The following is an 18,861-nucleotide window of genomic DNA, read 5'->3' on the forward strand; positions in this document are numbered from 1 at the left end:
AAAGAAACGCTGAACACGCGAGTTGTTATTAACCAAGTGGAGTTGTTATTGAACTGCATTAAAATTTCTATAAAGTTCCTGAAGAACACTTTTTAGAACTGGTTCACAGTCACGCGTTCTGCTATTATTATTATATAATGTATACATCATTTTTTTCTGTCTCCGCCGGGATTCGAACCCGAAGCTAGCGTTTCCGTAGCCGGCCACCTTACCTACTCCGCCAACCAGATGTTTAACGTACACTAAACGAGTTTTTCATTTTTCTCTCTGTCGAAAGGCTCTCGAGGACTTCGACGAGGTGTCAAGACTCACCGGGAAGCTACAAAGGACACTTCGAGTGACCCAAAGACCCAGGGGGTTAAGAATAGCGGAACGGTCAAGGGGGCAGGAACGGCCGGAAGCGATTCACCAGACCCGCAGGACGAAAATCCTGAAACTCTTCCCCCTCCCTCCTGGGGGCTAGTGGAAGAAAGAGAAATTTTCTACCCCGATACCCCTATTTCAACCCTTCTCCGCAGCTAGCATGATTCGGAATCGGCTTAATGATGATCTACCGAATCGTTATTCCTGTAAGTTACAGGATTCTCCTGGGAAAAACATCATCTCGAGGTTGTATTTTTGTCTGTTTCTATCTCCTGGTGTTGTTATATTTCCTGAATTTTGTTCTTGCTTTTTCTGCGTCCGAGCGATCCCTGTAACATTATTATTTTCTAGACTCGAGTATGTACAGTAAATTCTCCCTAATTGACGCAGAGATCATGCACGAAACTGGACAATTTGGGAACAGAAGACACGATTATTCGAGGATACCTGCAGTTTATTATTATAGTTATAAATTGTCCACAATTATAAAAACGAGTACGAATAATCGTATCTCCTCTTCCCAAATTGTCTATTTTAGTGCACACAGTAACGTCTCTCTAATTGACGCTCAGCTTGTCCAACAAAAATGGACAATTTGGGAACAGGAGATACGATTATTCGAGCCCTGCGGTTTATTATTACGGTAATAAATTGTCCACAATTATAAAAACGACCCTAAAAGCTCGAATAATCGCATCTCCTCTTCCCAAATTGCCCATTTTTATGCACAATCCGAGCGTCAATTAGAGAGACATTACTATATTCTAAAAACGCGCGAGGCTTTATTTCATGGTGACCGAGAGGGTGGCAGTCAGAGCCGGAAGAAAACGCTGAAAAGCAGCAGACCGACACGACACTGGAAGCTACAAACGGCGTAATTGATTCGCAGAAATCGCGGCTGACCTGTCGAGGATGAGACTGCACCATGAAGGGATGGTCGACAAACGGTTGTTTGACGGCACCACCCCCATGCCGTACCAACGGCAGACCTGGTATCGCATTCACGGTCCACTGCCTCAGGATTCGGCTCTCTTCCCTGCCTCTATGCTGTCTCCTCCTCATAAAAAAGGAAAGAGAGAGAGAGAGAGAGACGGAGCAAGAAAGGGAAGAGAGCGAGCGAGCGAGCGTGCGAGCAAGAGAGAGAGAGAGAGAGAGAGAGAGAGCGAGGGGTGGTGGAAACAGCATGGTGAAGGCTACGCATCGTCGGCGATCCGTAACCCTCGATCGTCGCGCGCTCAAACGTATCGGCGCAAGCGAAACATACTTAACAGATGGTTAGATGAGGAACGCATTTGTCTTACAAATCGCGGCACCGACGTGTCCCCGTGTCTCCTGATACGGAAACGCTTCATCGATGCTCCTGCTTGTCGGCCGAGATTTATCGACCAAGCTTTATGGGAATTATTTATCGAGGAACGACGGACCTGCAGCGCCGACTATCTCCTCGTTCACGACCCTGGGCTTCCTCGTCGTCGTCGTCGTCGTCGTCGTCGTCGTCGTCTAAACCTGGCAAAAGTTTATGGCCGGATAATACTGCGGCGATAAGTACGGCTAAATTACCGAATCGAAGCAAATCAATTGTCTTCGCCGTAGCGAGCCGAGTCGCATAAACGCACCGGGTCCACTGATAGTAATGTTCTACTACGTTTAGAATAATCAAAAGTCCTGATACTTCGAATGGAGAAGCCTGGTATGAACGTCCTGTCGTCGCCTGTGGTAGAAAATATTGATGAAGGTCGTGTGTGTGTGTGTGTGTGTGTGTGTGTGTGTGTGTGTGTGTGTGTGTGTGTGTGTGTGACTTATAATTATATTATATTCCATATAAAAGTGTTTTATGTAGAATGTTAAATTCATTCATATTTTTACCTAAGATTAATACAGCATTTAATAGATTATTTCTTGAACAGAAACGAAGCTCCGGGTTCCCGTTGTTCAGCGAGAAATGCATCCCGAGGCCTGATAGTGGACGCAACTGCAGTCGCATCACGCGTCCTTCGTGCTCCGACACCTAGCCAGGAACGAGACTGCATGCTAATCAGCGAACAAACAACGGAGCTGCTCCGGCAAGGGGTTTCCCGACCTGTTCGGTTGCCTGCGCGAGTGTGAAAGCATGAGAAATATCCTCTGAAAGCACGCCGAAGACGATACTCTTACCAAACTGTCCATTTTTGTACGCAATCTGAGCGTCAGTTAGGGAGACATTACTGTGATCTGAGCGTCAGTTAGGGAGACATTACTGTAATCTGGGCGTCAGTAAGGGAGACATTACTGTACAGTAATGTCTCTCTAATTGACGCTCAGTTTGTCCACAAAAATGGACAATTTAGGGAAGAGGAGATGCGATTGTTCGAGCCCTGTGGCTCGTTTTTTATGGTTATCGATTGTCAACAATTATAAAAACGAGCTGCAAGGCTTGAATAATCTCCTCTTTCCAAATTGTTCATTTTTGTGGACAATTTCGGCGTCACTTAGGGAGACATTACCGTAAATAGAAAATGATTGCATTATGGAAGCTCCGAGATGCTTGGAAACGCGACTGTTTTCAATGGGCTCAACGCGATTCATCTACGATAGGTTTAATCGTCTTACGTGAACGATAACGCACGGTTGTTTAAAGAATTCGTTGCTTCCGGGTGAAACGGGACGTTATTTTGGTACAGCGACGCGAAGCTCTCTTCTGCTCGGCGAAGAGTTATGCATCTATCAAGGGGGCACAAGTCCTCGTCGCGCGGGTAAGAAAACTCTTCGCCTCGGCCACGGCGATGTAAACGGCAGGTGCGCGTGCAGACAGCTCGAGGCGCTCTTGCCAGTTAACCATGGGGTGGGCAAACGTTTTTCTTTTTCTTTTTTTTTCTGAAAGGGCCGAGTAAGAAGCTGCGGGGATTTACCGTGTCAAAAAGAGGTCACGCCACGCTAAAGCGGACGCAAGTCTTTTTAATCATCTCGTCAGCCACGAGATATGATCCGTGCGAATCGTCGCGTCGGTAAAAAATCCTCGACCGGCGCACCGGCAACAGGCATCGAAGCCGCCGATAGAGAGAAACAGAAACGTTAAGTCGGCGCGCAGTATAGAATCGGATACATCTGAAAAGCATTGTTTTTCTTTAGTAGTTCGATGTACAGTGAAAGTGGAATATTTATATACAGGGTGGCCCGGACACGGGAGGTTCCTGAGGTCGTTTGCAGCAACTTTTTCCTTTGCGAAAATTTTCTCCGAGGCTTCGTTTACGAGTTATCAACGAAAAACGCTGACCAATAAGAGGCGAGCTCGACTGGCGCGCGGCGGCCCAGCCAACGAGCGCGCGAAGCCCAGCTCCGCTCATTGGCTAGGCCGTCTCGCGCCGAATGATCTCGTCTCCGATTGGTCACTGTTTTCCGTTGATAACTCGTAAACGAAGCCGCGGATCGTATTTTCGCTAAGGAAACAGTTGCTTCGAATAACCTCAGGAATCCCCTACTTTCGGATTGCGAGACATTTTCAGGACACCCTGTATGTCATTTTACGTATTTGTATTAATCTACTCTTGTTTGATAGTTTTTACTATTTTTTGCTCTTCTTCGAGCTCTTTACTAGTTCTCAATACACGAAGATAACCATTGAACACAAGGTCGCACGAGGTTCGTGTCACTGCAGGTCATCGAATCCGTTATAACCTTATTATTATTATTATTATTATAACCTTATTATTATATTATATTATATTATATTATAACCTTATTATATATATATATATATATATATATATTACTATTATTATATATATATTATTATTATTATTATTATTATTATTATAACCTTGACAATGATAGCCGAGCTGACGAAAAGTAACAATCCGATTTAAAAAAAATCAACATCGATGGCTCGCCACAGTGAGCTTTCTTTCGAATCATATTTTTCTGTAACATTTTGTCCTTCTTATGGATAATAAGTAATAAGTTAGGCATCCTGTATGAACTGAAAAAGTCATAAAATGTCAAAAAGTAAGGATAGTATATTGACAGCCTTGATGCAAGTAATTATTAACCTCTCCACCATGAATAAGCAGTTATCTCGTTATTCGCTATTTCCCTTTTCATTTTCTGCTTAATTCCGCCGATAATCCTTTCACTTCATTACGTCATGGAATCCATACTGGCTATACGATGCACGTATCGTATTCGGGTTTATTACATTTTCATTAACGTCGATTTCGTCGTCCAAACTCTCGGTTTTCATGCGGCAAATCGTATTTGCGAAATGCGTGCGACCACGTGTGCGACACGCGCCAAGCTGAGAAAAATCGTAATAAACGGTGCGATCGCTGTTCGATTTAATAACTGTAAGATTGCGATTCCGGAAGTACGCATTGGCATTGCGCCAAGCGGTGTGCGCGAAGCTATTAACGCGCGGGATCGCTTATCAGTTGCTGAGTCCGCGTTTATTGCGTCGATGATGACCAACCGAGCAACGTCGACGTCGGTATTTCTATCCCCGTGCCACCTAGATGCCCCCACGTCTCATAACTCGTCGGATATATGTATCAGCCATAAATGCGATGAAAGCGACCGCGTCCGCGGCAAGCGTGTAAATACATGTCACGTACGTGATATCGAATTCCCCATTGATAATCGAACTTGTATTCGCGCACGTGACACATAATAAGAAACGGCCTATCTAATGAGCAACTCCCGCCCCACTCCCCTCGCCGCGCCTACCGCTCTAGTCGATAAACACCGAAAACCGTAAGTATTAATAAAAAAAAAAAATCACGTGAAAAAAACAACGAGCTATTTTTTTCATTTCAACGTCGATGATTCGTGGTGGAGACACCTTTCTGCACGTGGTACCTTCGGTGAATTATGTAGGTACACTGATAGCGTATCAGTTTCGTGTGTGTGTGTGTGTGTGTGTGTGTGTGTGTGCGCCAATGTTTTTGGAGGGAAACGCATGTGCGACTGTGTTTGTGGCTGAGAAAGAGATGAAACGGCGGAGGAACATGTCGACGGAACGGTATGACACTGGGAGGTTGGAAATGTAACGACAACACTGTCGGCAACCTGTGCACACGTTTCTGCATCCATCGATCCTTTTCGTCCGGAAAGAATTTTGTTTACCATGGAATCTGTAATTATAGGTTACCGGACGTAACGATGAGACACACTGCTCGCTCCTGGTCGCGTTTCTTTGCGTTTCTCGGCGCATTCGAACCGATCGGAAATCACGTTCCGTGGCGGAAATGAGCGTGACACGTAAGATCGTTGGAAAAATGCGAAACATTCGAGGAGATTCGACGAAAGATAGAACAATAAATTCGTAAATTTAACCTGTGAACATTTAAATATGGTGGAAGGAACGCGTCGGCGGCTCAGTGTTGCCAGTACGGAAGTGCTAGATGACGATATTGCCAGGTTTGCTCCCTCCAAAACGGCGCGTGTATTGGCAGCATTGTTTTTTGGTAGTTTACAAATAAAATGGCCGATATATGAGGCTATTTTGTATGGACAATAAAATATGCAATTCTGTAAAATTAATGACCATCGGCTGCTCGTGTGTGTATGTCAAAGTATAGGTTCAGTGCCGCGAAATACGCGGAAAGAAGGTGAAGTGTAAGTGAGCGTGTGGGAGTGCCGTGAGAAGACGGTGGAAGTTGTCGTTCGAGACCCGTGGACGCCGCTGGCTCGTAGACCGAAACGAAAAATCACTCACAGACTCTAATACATAGGAAAGTCCAGCGACCACCGTATTTTTTCCATTGGCGCGCGGTGGCGCGGCAACTATACGAAAACGACCGCAGATTTAGGAAAGCTGGTTTACAGCGCACAGGCCCCCTCTGCCGCCTGCTCTAATTCTTTCAGCACTCTCGCCTCACCTCCTGAAACACTGTGCGTGTTCCAAAGCTTGACAAATCAACACTTGGGAACACGTTGTGTACGGAGTAGTTTTATGACACAGATGATTACCTCTACCAGTTGTTGACCACTTTGCACATGCTATTTCGTGCATGCTGGTTAGCCAGATCCCTTGGACAATAAAACTGGCAACAATATTATTGTGCATTAAGTATTGCTCGATGCAGATATGATTCCCAATCTTGAAACCCAACGACGAGATACTGGAGTGTGACGGGTACGTTTATTTAGAACCTTTCAAAATATTTCCCGCCGATCAATTTGTTGTAGTGGAGAGAAGTGGTGCAGACAATGCGTTGACAGAGACGGAGGGGCCAACGAGCACCGCGTCCAGCCAGCCCACCCCCTCCGTTACCCCCCTGTCAAACATGTGCACCACTCCTAGTAACGTAGCCACAGGATTTGGGTATACCTGGTCCTTTGGCGGACCAGGTGCTGAAGCCCGGGAAAATGCTCAGGGTGAACTCACGACAAATATCAATTACGCAGTGAATAATAATCAAGACCAAGGTTCCAGTCAGAAAATACAGGTTGACATTAAGCCTCCTAAAATTACCAATAGTACGCATCGTAGACCGATGTTCACAATGAATGAAACCTGTCAGCAGACCCCAACGACGCACCACGGCCATACAGCTGGAGCTCATAATCAAACGCACGGCACCCTCGTCCGTGTTAAAAAGCATCACGACGTGTTTTCATTAACGTGCGACAAAGGAGGCTGCAACTGTGACGCGGCACACCCAACACCCGCACCGTCGCTTTTCTCAAACACATTAGTTTTTACCACCGCCGATAAGCATGCCATGAGTAAGCATTTCATGACTCCCCTCGGACCACTACAACTTACGGCAGAAGAGTGCAATGAAATTTTAATGAAGAGAGCAGCAGCTGCTTCGAATCAAGCCAACGCGAATAACGTGGTAACGAGTCAAACGGACAGCACTGCTCATTTTGGACATGTTTTAACGCATGTTAATACCACGCAGATCGAAACAAAGGTGAAGCAACAGCAAGATATGGGAAGTCAAGTCCGTGTTCCGAAAGAGAGGCCATATTCTTGTTCAGAATGTGGGAAGTCTTTCCTTCTTAAACATCACCTTACGACGCACGCGAGGGTGCACACGGGGGAACGACCTCATGTTTGCGTTCATTGTGGCAAGAGTTTTGCTCACAAACACTGTCTTCATACTCACCTACTCCTTCATAGTGCAGATCGACCGTACCAATGTCGGGAATGTAAAAAGTCTTTTACATTAAAGCATCACCTTGTAACGCACACGAGAGTACACACGAGAGATCGGCCATTTATTTGTCAAGAGTGTGGAAGATCATTTCCTCTAAAACGTCATCTGGTGACTCATAGTAAATTCCATTCGGGGGAGAGACCGTTTGTTTGCGAAGAGTGTGGAGAATCGTTTTCGCAAAAGGATCACCTTACAATGCATTCGCGCTTCCATGGCAGTTTACATCCCTTCGTTTGTCATGATTGTGGTGCAACCTTCCAGAGAAAGTTTGAATTAGTGAATCACGGCCGTTTGCATGGCAGAGTTCCACATTCGTGTACTGTTTGCGGAAAAGAATTTCTTCAGAAAAGAACACTATTGGCGCACATGCGTTTGCACACAGGAGAAACTCCGTTCGCGTGTACTGTTTGTGGGGAAGCATTTCCTAGGAAATCCGACCTTGTTGCCCATTCTAAGATCCATAACAATAACACGAACACGGACGAGAAATCCCTTATGTGCAGGTAAGATAAATACAAAACGATAAGAGAATCTTGAGGACGCGTCACAATTTTCTCATATGTTTATGCTGTTGACTGTTCCAGGGAATGTGGATTGGACTTCTCGAATCGAGAAGCCCTCACTCTGCACTTAAGGTTACATTCTGGTGATCGAACGCTTGTTACTGACCTTTGTGGATTAGCGGCCGCCTTCCAGCAAACTCCTGGACACTTCCTTACTCCTAATACGTCGACGACACATCAGGTACAGCATCTTGTACAGCCTAAAACGCAGAACGCGCATGTTACAGTTTCTGGATTTGTAGATGAATGGTCCCATTGGAACGCCCGGTGTCAGCCATATGCACGGTGCAACGCAAACATCGCCGCCAGTGGGCACAGGCCCGAAACCAAAACCACACATTTGTCCCGATTGCGGTCGTGGGTTCGCGCAGAAACACGGTTTGTCGCAGCATCAACGGCGTCACACGGACGGCAGTTGCCACATAAGATCGCACGTGTGCGATAAGTGCGGCAAGGCCTTCTATCAAAAGAATCATTTGCTACTACATCAGCGCCAGCACATGGATCCTCCGCCGAGCATACTTCGGCAACAACAGAGGCAAGCTGCTCAGGCTGCCGCACAACAGGCACAACAGCAACAGCAAGCGCAACAACAGCAACAGGTGCAACAGCAGCAAGTGCAACAACAGGTTCAGCAACAACAAGTACAACAGCAACAGGTGCAACAACAGCAGCAGCAGCAACAGCCCCAACAGCCGCAACAACAAACGTGTACGGTTGACACAAAAACAATACAGCTACAGGCGATACAGCAACAAGTGCAACAAGTTCAACAGCAGGTTCAGCAGCAGGTACAACAGCAGGTACAGCAACAACAGCAGCAGCAACAGCAGCAACAGGCGTGCTCTGTGGACACTAAAGCAATACAGTTAAATGTCACTATGTGAGACGATATAGAAAGTGGGGACTGGTTGGTCCCTGGAACAATAGCACTCCCAAATGCGCACCCTGCTGCCACCCTCTGCACGCACTTCTCTTGTACTAACATTACACATTAGATATATTTATTATCTCTAGAATCGAATACGAAGTAATCAATTTTATTACAAGAGTATATATACAAAGTATACATATTATATTCTAAATATGTAAGGCTTGTAACAAGAAAATAAAAATAACCATATATTAGTGTTTTACATATACTTTATATATCATTTACTCTAGATATGTAAAATGAAACTAAACAAATTAGTTGCCTTAATGAGATGACGACTTTTACTGAATATATTAACTATCGTTTGGTGAACTCTTTTCTTCTTTTTTTTTTCTTTTCATTTACTTTTTAATTAGTAGGACATCACTTTATAAGAAAACAAATATTAATAAACAAACATAAAACAAAGATTATGTTTCTTTATGTACTGCTGCTTTGTTGTTATCCTTCATGCTGTGCTTGTATGGTGACAAAAAAAAAAAGGAAAAAACCGAGAGAAACGTTTGACCGTGTGAGTGATTGGGTAAAAATGAGTTTTATGTAGAATGATTTAAGAATGGAGGGAGAGAGAGGGTGGTGGCAGACGGGGCGCATTTACGGAGCATTCGAGAAATTATAGGTCTGCCCGTTAGAAAAGAAATGGCGATTTTTGGAACCATACGTTTTAACATTAAACAAGATTCGTGCAATTTGTTTGACAATTTTTAGAGGATTAAGAGCGCGCAGAGGATTTACAAAATTTCTATTCCATTAAATGGATCAAATCGAGTGTACATTTCAGGTGCAGGAAAGTGGAGCGTTTAGAAATCGGACGATTTACGATTTTATTTTTTAAAAGAAACGTAAAGAAATATCTAATCATAAAAGTTTAACATGTACAATAACGAAATTTATATGTCTTGTTTTAGATAGTAAGTATATAAGGAAGCAAAAACGAAGAGAACGAAAAAGAGGGAAAGAAAAGGAATATGTCTAATGACGCTAAAACTTTTTAACTGTACAAATAGATTTTCTAGGCGGTCCACGATTTTTTGCATCGTAACGACTCTTTCTTTTTTTCGAATCGTCAACACCTTTTTGGGTTTTTTTTTCTTTTATACGAGCGTTTTGTCGTTTCGATTTTTCTTATTCTCTCGTTATGATAGTTTTCTCGATTCTCGACGGTGACTTTTTTACTTTATAATACCTGTGAGAGACCGACGGATATATATATATATATATATATATATATATATATATATATATATATACGTGTGTGCGAAAGGCGTTCACATGTTCTTACAAAAAATCACTCAGCATAGCGAACTTTTGTAATAGTTTTGTCGGAGACATGTAATAGCTAATAGAATTGCGCAAAGAAATGAAAGAAGTAAAATAAAGGTAGCCTTCCTATATAGTTTTAACATATATACAGATTTTTTTCCGAATGGAAACTACACATGTACAGAGAGAGAGAGAGAGAGAGAAAGAGAGATGCGTCGTCCCCAATTTACACGTGACGAGAAATCGCTCATAGAAAAAAAAAGGAGACAAAAATGATGTTCGAGGATGAAATATTACAAGACGAGCTTCAACGTGCCTTTTTCTTTTCATTCTCACGACTACGATATCCGACCTTCCCCGAAGACGGATATGTTTACAAATTCATGGACTTTTTTTTTTCAAAATCCAAAAATCAAACTTAAATTTCTATTATAGCTATCAAGTGATCATAATCGATACAATAATACCTCATTGTTTAACGAGAACAGAATTACTTTTAATTCTGATTCAGATTCTCACGTATTTTTTAACCTTCATTTCTGTGATCGATATTGATCATTCTATCGAGTCAACGAATTCAAAGTTGCCGCCGGAAAATTCGAATTCAAATGGAACACCTACAAACTCGAGTCAGAAAAATAATAAAGTTCAGACATTTTGTCTGCGTGTAATCGTTATTTATCCGAAGGTTTCGACAGCGTTTGTCGAACGGACAGCCGGCTAGCATAACCGCGAAAACCAAGATCATTGTTTAGGGAGCGAAGTTTCCCGCGCGTTTCGCGCTCATTGTGACGTAGCAAAAGAAGAGAAAAGAAAATGAGGAAAGGTAATGTAGCGGCCTCGTTCGAGCGGGGCTTGGAGAGCCGCTCGAGGTGACCACGCTAGTTTCGACGTCTAATAATAAGAAGAAGACTTGATTTACTTGTTGGAGTCACTTTTCATTTTCAACTGTACCCTCGGATGTGTTTCACGCAACTGGTACAACTTGTCCCCCTATTTTACAAGAGAAGACTACAAAAAGAACTATCCTAGTAACTACATATATACATACGTACATAGTTTCCTAACCTAACTGAAGCGAATTACAGTAGGTGGCGCGTGGATCGTTTTCGTTCGGCGCTTACCGCAAGCGCGACACAACAAATGCAGCCAGAAGCGACCTCTGCCGACGATGTCCGGAGCGAGAACGTCAGGCGGCTGGTGCGCATGCGCCCGGGTCAACGTATACCATCCCGCCTGCGGACGAACCGAAATAAATCGAACGACGCCGAGGCGATCAGCAGTACGGTGCTCGCTGGACGCGGCTGTTTCGCGTTAGTGATGATCAAAACGAGTCGTCGTGGTCGTTGTTTGCGGCATTTCGCGAAGACGAGGGAACCGTGATCCGGGATCAAAGGCTCGAGGCATCGAAGAGGCCGAGGACACGCGTCGTCGTTCGTTGCCGCGGCCACGGATGCATATGGAGGTGCGTAAACCCCCTCGACAACGATGCACCCCTCTTTTCTATGCACGCGCTCTTTTCCTTCCTTTGACAACACCGTGTGCACGCCAGCCGGAGCTAGCCGTGTCCCCCGACGACCGTTTCGCAAGCGGCCGAGCGTTTTTCCATCGCGACGGCCCGCCGAGACGATCGAGAAAGTGCGTTCGGGCTCCGTTTACCATCGGGCATCGTCTCGCGATTGTTGTCGGAGCTGTCCGTGGCTCGGCGGACGGGTTCTCTGTTCGCGTCGGATCACCAGGCCGCCGCATGAGCGCGTTTTCTTCGGCGTTGCCGCGCGCGAGCACAGTCCAAGAAAAGGCCGTTTCGCCGTCCGTGTTTATCCGTATCCTCGAACGACGCAATACACGGCTCGCGATTTTTTCCACAGCCGATATCCGAAGTGCGACGATTCTACGTGTTTTGAACGAACGATTCGGTTCCGTGCGACGTCGACCTCTTCCTCGGGGGAACAGAGAGACAAGATGATTAAAAGTATAGCTGCGCATACGGCATCGGACTTTGTGTACGCTCTCAGCTGACGGGAGCCTGTCAGCTGCCTTCCACGAGAGAAGATCAGGGCCGTCGCTTCGCGGCGTTACACCCGACGTTTCTCCCGTTACATCGGTTCCTACCGATTTTCACGGCGTTCGTTCCCCCCACCCCCCCGTTCCGTTCCGTTTCTTCGACGCCGCGCCGCGATTCTACACCGCAAATTAGCAGTTTTCCACTTGGTAACAGTGCAAATTCTGCCATATCGAACGGCTCCGTCGTCACGTCCGCACGTGTGTGTGTGTGCGTACGTACGTGCGCGCGCGCGTGTGTGTGTACGTATGCGTGTGCATATAACCTCCTAGGAGAAACAGAAGATTCTTTTGTTTCATTTCCGGTAATCGTGTTAATGACCTTCGTTAGCCGAAGAAACGGTGTATAATTGCGTTTATCATTCCCGGTGAAATTTTCGTTGTATTCTTGTTTTCAAAGTGGCAGCGCTTCGCTCTCCCCCCCATAAACAAATTAACGTTTGTTTTCTGCGGCAACATCGTAACACGCGTCGCTCGGAACGATTAATCTCGCCGATACCCAACCGACAATGTCACCAGATAATGCGCGCTGCTGGCTCTCCTGTGTTTTGTACACACACTCGCGCACCAGCTGATTCGCATCTCCGCGTCGTAAAAACAATCGGCGGCTCTAATTGCATTTTCCAGTGCGCGCACACAATTTCGCGGATGCGTTTCTTTTTTCGTGGATCCCTTTTAAAAGAAAAACCCTATATACGTGGTCCCGTGTGTGCGTGTGTGTGTTGTGCCTTTGTGTGACTCTGTGTCTACGCGAGACCACGCGAGCGCGCGCGCGCGCGCGTGTGTGGTCGCGGCAAGCAAGACAACGGTGGAGAGCAATTGACGTAACGCTCTTCTCGTCCGCGTTTCCGACGGCCAAACCTCGATCGATTTTTCTATCGTAAATATTTGGCGAAGCCGAGCCACTAAACTCGCTGAAATTCTTCCTCGTCCATGGGGGAGGGGGGAACGGCTCGCGGGGACGGTCTATCTATTTTCCTTCCACCTATCGATCGTAATTCGACCACGGTTTCTCGAGTCGGAGCCCGACGGAGCGCCTTTCGAATTTAATAGACCGAGAACGCGACGCGTGTGGATGCGCACGGAGCGCGCTTGTTGATGTGTGGCGATTCACTTTGAAAGCGACATCCGTCGTCGTCGTCGTCGTCGTCGTGGTCGTCGTCTTCGTCAGGACGCTTACATGGAAAATTAAATATGCACGACGACGAGCGACGAAGGACGATGACCCGAATTAACTAAACTCGAAGCTGCTGCTGCTGCTGCCGCTGCCTGCTGCTGCTGCTCCGCGCTTGGTTCCTCTCCCAGTGTGTGTTTATTTAAGTTGCAGTGGCGTAGAGAGCGTCGCGCCTAGACCAGCGTGCCCCGGGCGCGACAAATGTTTGTCGCTTGTTTTCCCGACCAGCATTGCTGCCAATACACACGTGCTTCGCCTACGAACATCGTCTCGACTTTTCCTTGCCTCTCTGATTTTTCTTTTTTTTTTGGTTCTCTCTCTCTCACTCTCTCTCTCTCCCTTTTTTCTTTCCGGCGAAGTCATTTCTGGGGTTTCAAACGTGCGAACCCTTGTTCGGTTGCTATGGGCGCGCAGGGAACGCTCATTCGATCGGCGCAGCGCGTGCGATGAACGCCTCTCTCAGACGTTCAGTGAATACGGTTAATGAACGCGACCACGGGATTTCCGTACACGAATTAATTCACATCCCGACGAGCGCGCACGCAACTTGTGCATCGAGCCACTCGCAGCTATTTCCAGGTACAGTGCCGTAATTAATGTCGTTCAATTAAGCAGCTTCGGACGGGACACACATATTTTCTCTCTCTCTCTCTCTCTCTCTCTCTCGCTCTCTCGAGCGAACGTTTTTCACGGTTGCCGTGTATCATCGCCGTGCATCTCCGGTGGTACGAATTTTACCAAACGAAGAATTACCTACGGTAATTAGATCTAATTAGCGGGTAACTGTTATTGGTGTACAAGCGTGTTGTCGTCGCGGTCGGCCGCGTTTCTTATTCTCCTCTGAAACGAAGGAAGAGATAAACGGCGCTCGTTCTCTCTCTCTCTCTCTTTCGATCTTTAATTAAACTGCGAAAATGCCACCGAAATTAGCCTGTCGACGTCTCTGTGTGTATGTTCGGGCGCGCGCGCGCGCTCGCTCGGTTTTCGTTCGGTTTTCGTCGTTCGGGGCGCCGAGCCTCTCGCGCGGACCTGTTGGACGACGCTTTTGTGTACGGTTACAGCTGATTGGGCTGTCAGCTGGGCTGCTGCGCGATAGAACCGTCCCACAGGCAGGCTGGCCAACACACGCGCGGTTTCAGAACGCTCCAGGGGGGCCTTGTTTTTCTCCTCTATTTTTTTTCTTTTTTTTTTCCCTCCCCCGTTGTTTCCCAGCGGAGGCTTCTCGCTGCGCGACGACGCCATCAGGGCAATGCCTCCTCTTGCAATCTTTAAACTTATCCCTGCCGAGCTGCTCTCTGCCTGCCCCCCCCCCGTCCCCGCTCTCGCTGCTAGGACGAGCCGAGGAGGTGAAACGTCTCGCGCGTATAAATACATCGTGTAAATATAAATAAACCGCGTATTCGATGATCCATGAATAATCCCTGTTGACCGGTTTGTTCCTTCTTTAACGCGTTTACTGTGCCGTCGCGTACGTCGAAAATTCTTTTATTTACACCGTCGATGCTTCGCTTTCCATTTACACAGAAATGTAGATTTTTGTAACGGTATATAGTGTATAAAGTATTTTTATCTTCTCGCGTAATCGAATAATAATATTCGATAATAATATTCAATAATATTCAATAATAATGTTCAATAATATCTAATAATATTCAATAATATTTAATAATATTCAATAATATCTTATAATATTCAATAATATCTAATAATATTCAGTAATAATAATATTCGATAATATCTAACAATATTCAGTAATAATAATATTCGAATATATCTAAAATGCTATTTCAATACGTAACGACTACTTACATATAAAAAAAGAAGTTTATTTGCCAAATTCTGTGTTACACGAGAGGATGAAAATATTTACGAAAATATTTGCTTGCTATTTTTATTTTCCGACGTCCGGTGACAAGCAGCCTTCAACATTCGACTTGCACACAGAACCGAATAACAATCCTTCACGGATGGATCGGATGAAAGTAACGCAACAGTCTTCTTCAATGAACTGTCCCGCGAGAGCGACGTTCAACAATGGTCCCGAAAATCGTTCGACCTAGAATCTCACAGAGAAAAGTTGGCAAACATACGTTTTCGTTCTCCCCGGAGCGCGCGGAGTCGGGAACAATGGTCCGGCAATTGATTCCTGCCGACCAAAAATGGCGCAAGTTCAGGGCCGGCTTGCGATCGGTGTTTCGCAACGCAGGAAAAATCCTTAGCTGCGATTAAGTCCTTAAGCAGATTCCGCGAACAACGAGTCACGGCTGTTGAAAATCGTGACGAGGACGGACGCGCGGCGGAGATCCCCATTGATGATGACGGGTTTACGGCGATTCGTCGTCGCAGGTAGACTTCCGTGGAAACGAGCGCGGCGCGGCACGGCGAGGCGAGCCGAGGCGATGCGATGCGACGCGACGCGAGGGGAGGCGACGCGAGACGACGCTAGGCGAGGCGAGGCGAGGCGAGCCACGAGCCCAGCGTATTTTCTTCGCGCGCACTTGATTAAACTCGGCGCGGCCCGGCTCTCTGGTGGGGCTCTCGCGATCAAAAACCTCGCTATCATTTATCACTCGTGCGGCCGGTTCGTTGCACGTACGCGACCTACGCAACTCTCCGTCGCTTTTTCTCGAATATATTTTTTTATCTTCCAAGCGTCGCCGCGCGTTGCGCAACGGACCCGCGGCGACCGCTTAAAGGACGCGATTCCGATCGAGCGCAGAGATCTCCGCGCGGCCACACAAACTTCTCTCATCGTTCGAACGTATTTCGGGGGTTATTCGTTCCACCGAAAATCATGCCGACAATTTTACAGACCGTACAACCCCGTTGTCGTCGGGCTAATTTCTCTCTCAAAGAAATCATCCGGCGCGCTGTTATGTATACGCGTGTATTTTCCCAAAGGCGATTTCGAACAAACGATTCCGTAATTGTGCGATTGTTCGCGGGCCGTGGCGGGGGGAACACGCGCAAATAACGAAGCCCATTCACCGTTCCGGCCGGTTTAATTAAAACGTTACGAATCTCATGGACGGCGGCCCGTAAACGCGCGCGCTGAAAAGACTAAGGTGATGGTTTATTACGTTGCACAGCGAAACGTGACATTCTTACGTGAACTGCGCAGGAGAGAATTGAAACGTAAAGTTAATTGAACACGTTCGCCCGTTAGACCGTCGCCGTCGTCGCCGTCGTCGTCGTATATTATTTCTGACAATCGCGGCTTCGGATCGGCCGTTTAAAAAACCATTTGCATTACAAAGTCGCTGGGCACCACGGGGATGACGCAACTTTCGTAGAACCGTAACAGAAATTTCTCCGTTACACGCTGCGTGACACGTCGTACAGTACGTTTCGCGTTCGCGACGGGTGAACGAGTTTCGGGCGGACAAAAGGACGGCGACAATTGAGCCGTTTATTTTGAAAGTGGCATAAGTCCCTTTTGTTTATAAATGAAAAGATACCGTTCAATTGTAATTAATGTTACCATTAACTCGATTTTTTTTTGAAAAAGTGACTTATGCCACTTTCAAAATAAACGGCGACAGTTGATAAGAGAGCGAAAGCTGCTTACGGAGCGATTAGTGCTGGCGAGCGGTGGATATAAATTGATCGCGATTATTAAAAAAAGTTTTCGCCGAGCCACCACCAAGTTCTTTGCTGCTCGATTGCACGATTAAAGCCGCGTATCAGTTAAAAATGCATAATAAAAGTTCGCTTGTTCGACGACCATCGCTTCGTTAGATCGAGTACGCTGCGGACGCGATTAGAGGTTATGGCGACTATAATACTTGATCCTAGATCTCGCGGTGCTTATCAACGTTTTTACTGGGACGCGGGACAATGCGGATTCGACGTGATTGACAATTTCTTTTTTCTTTTTTCTTTGACACTAGATTTACGAAAAATATCTATATGTAATGACAATAATATATATATATATAATATATAATATAAAATAATATATATAAATATAAATAATATAATAAATATAATATATTTATATAAATATAGAACAATTATTTTATATTATTTTATATAGACGCATTATATATATATAATTATATAATATAAAATAATATATATATATAATGTATCTATATAAAATAAATAATTGTTTTATATTATTTAATTATTAAATAATTAGTGACCCGTTATTTTGACGGGTTTCGTAAATCTAGTGTTAACAGCGTCGTGGTTCGGTCGATGTATTGTATCTCGTTCGAAATGAATTGCAATCCCAACCAAATATTCGTTCGAAGCGTTTCCGAGCGTCGGGTCCCGATCGACCCGGGCGCCGCCGCGCGTACGTTAAATTCGTAGCGGCCCGTATAGATCGTTCTCGACGGGTCTCGATATTCTCGGTCGAGAATAACACGCGTCGATGTTATTCGACGAACGTGAAACGCGTAACCGGTTGAACAAAATAAAAGAAAAGAGTGTTTTTCAACCTGTGCGTCGGCACTCGGGCGACGCGCGACGCAACGCAACGCAACGCGACGCGAACCGTGCCGTTTTTTGTTCGATTTCGCTGCTCGCCAGTTGACGAACCAATAATCGAAGCCGTACACACGTTGCACGTAAATATATCACAGCGTGTCTGCACCTCTCTCTCTCTCACACACACACACACGCACGCTCTCTCTCTCTCTCTCTGTGCGTGCGCGCGCGCGCGCGTGCGCGTGTGTGTGTACACGTGCGCGCGAGCACCTACGCGTATGTTTACCCGACTCTGGACATGGCGCGGCGTTACGCGCACACAGTGTCCCGTTTCAATCTATTAATCAGCGCTTAATGACAGCGGCCAATGAGACGAATTCAACCGTGACTGTTCGGCGGACGACGCGCGTATATGTATATGTATTACGCGCGACCGTATCGAAAACGAATTCTTTTGCCGTCACGACGACGTGAAATCAAACACGCCATTGTCGGGGGCCCTGCGTCCTCTATCGCTCGACACCGCTCATTAAAAATGTATACAAACATACAACATGGCCGGCACCGATGCGCGCGCGCGCGCTGTCAGCTGTGCGGTTCGGCAACCTAACGGGCGGCCACCGTGTTTCTCTGCCACATTTAAAATTACACGGTGAAACGCGAATGGAATTTCGACAGTCCGCTTTATTTCATTTATTCGAACGAAATTTCTGTTCGAACGGAGAATTTCTGTCCGAACAATCGTTCCGATAATCGCTCGGAATTCGCGCAGGTGTATCGATTAACCCTTTCGGTACGAGCGCCGGGTATATCCGGCATCCATCTGGTCACCTGTGTGGCCGAGCGCCGGATATACAGGGTGTTCGAAAATTATGGTATTTCCGGGAAACAAGGGGTTCCCTGAGATCATTTGCAGCAACTTTTTCCTTAGCG

The 18,861-nt window shown here is 46.0% G+C and overlaps 2 protein-coding genes across 4 annotated transcripts in view; both read left to right on the plus strand.

Moving 5' to 3' along the window:
- Positions 1 to 5,277: 5,277 nt before the first annotated feature.
- On the plus strand, positions 5,278 to 10,403 carry LOC117221334 (uncharacterized). Of its 2 annotated transcripts, XM_033472217.2 has the most exons (4): positions 5,278 to 6,782; positions 6,861 to 8,002; positions 8,084 to 8,243; positions 8,305 to 10,403. In XM_033472217.2, exons 1-4 carry the CDS (start codon positions 6,621 to 6,623, stop codon positions 8,947 to 8,949), a joined length of 2,109 nt encoding a protein of 702 aa, XP_033328108.1. In that variant the 5' UTR covers positions 5,278 to 6,620; the 3' UTR covers positions 8,950 to 10,403. The 2 variants fall into 2 exon arrangements, with proteins under 2 accessions (XP_033328108.1, XP_076383785.1); XM_076527670.1 differs by having other exon boundaries at positions 5,279 to 8,002.
- A 1,135-nt stretch (positions 10,404 to 11,538) lies between these two features.
- The window catches only part of Ypel (Yippee-like), a 38,533-nt gene continuing 31,210 nt past the window's right edge, over positions 11,539 to 18,861 (plus strand). For both annotated transcript variants that reach the window (XM_033472228.2, XM_033472229.2), the window contains exon 1: positions 11,539 to 11,724. The gene's annotated coding sequence lies outside the window, so the exon portion shown is untranslated. The remainder of the gene's footprint in view (positions 11,725 to 18,861) is intronic.

Source organism: Megalopta genalis, unplaced genomic scaffold (genome assembly GCF_051020955.1).
Source record: "Megalopta genalis isolate 19385.01 unplaced genomic scaffold, iyMegGena1_principal scaffold0037, whole genome shotgun sequence".
Classification (NCBI taxonomy): Eukaryota; Metazoa; Arthropoda; class Insecta; order Hymenoptera; family Halictidae; genus Megalopta; species Megalopta genalis.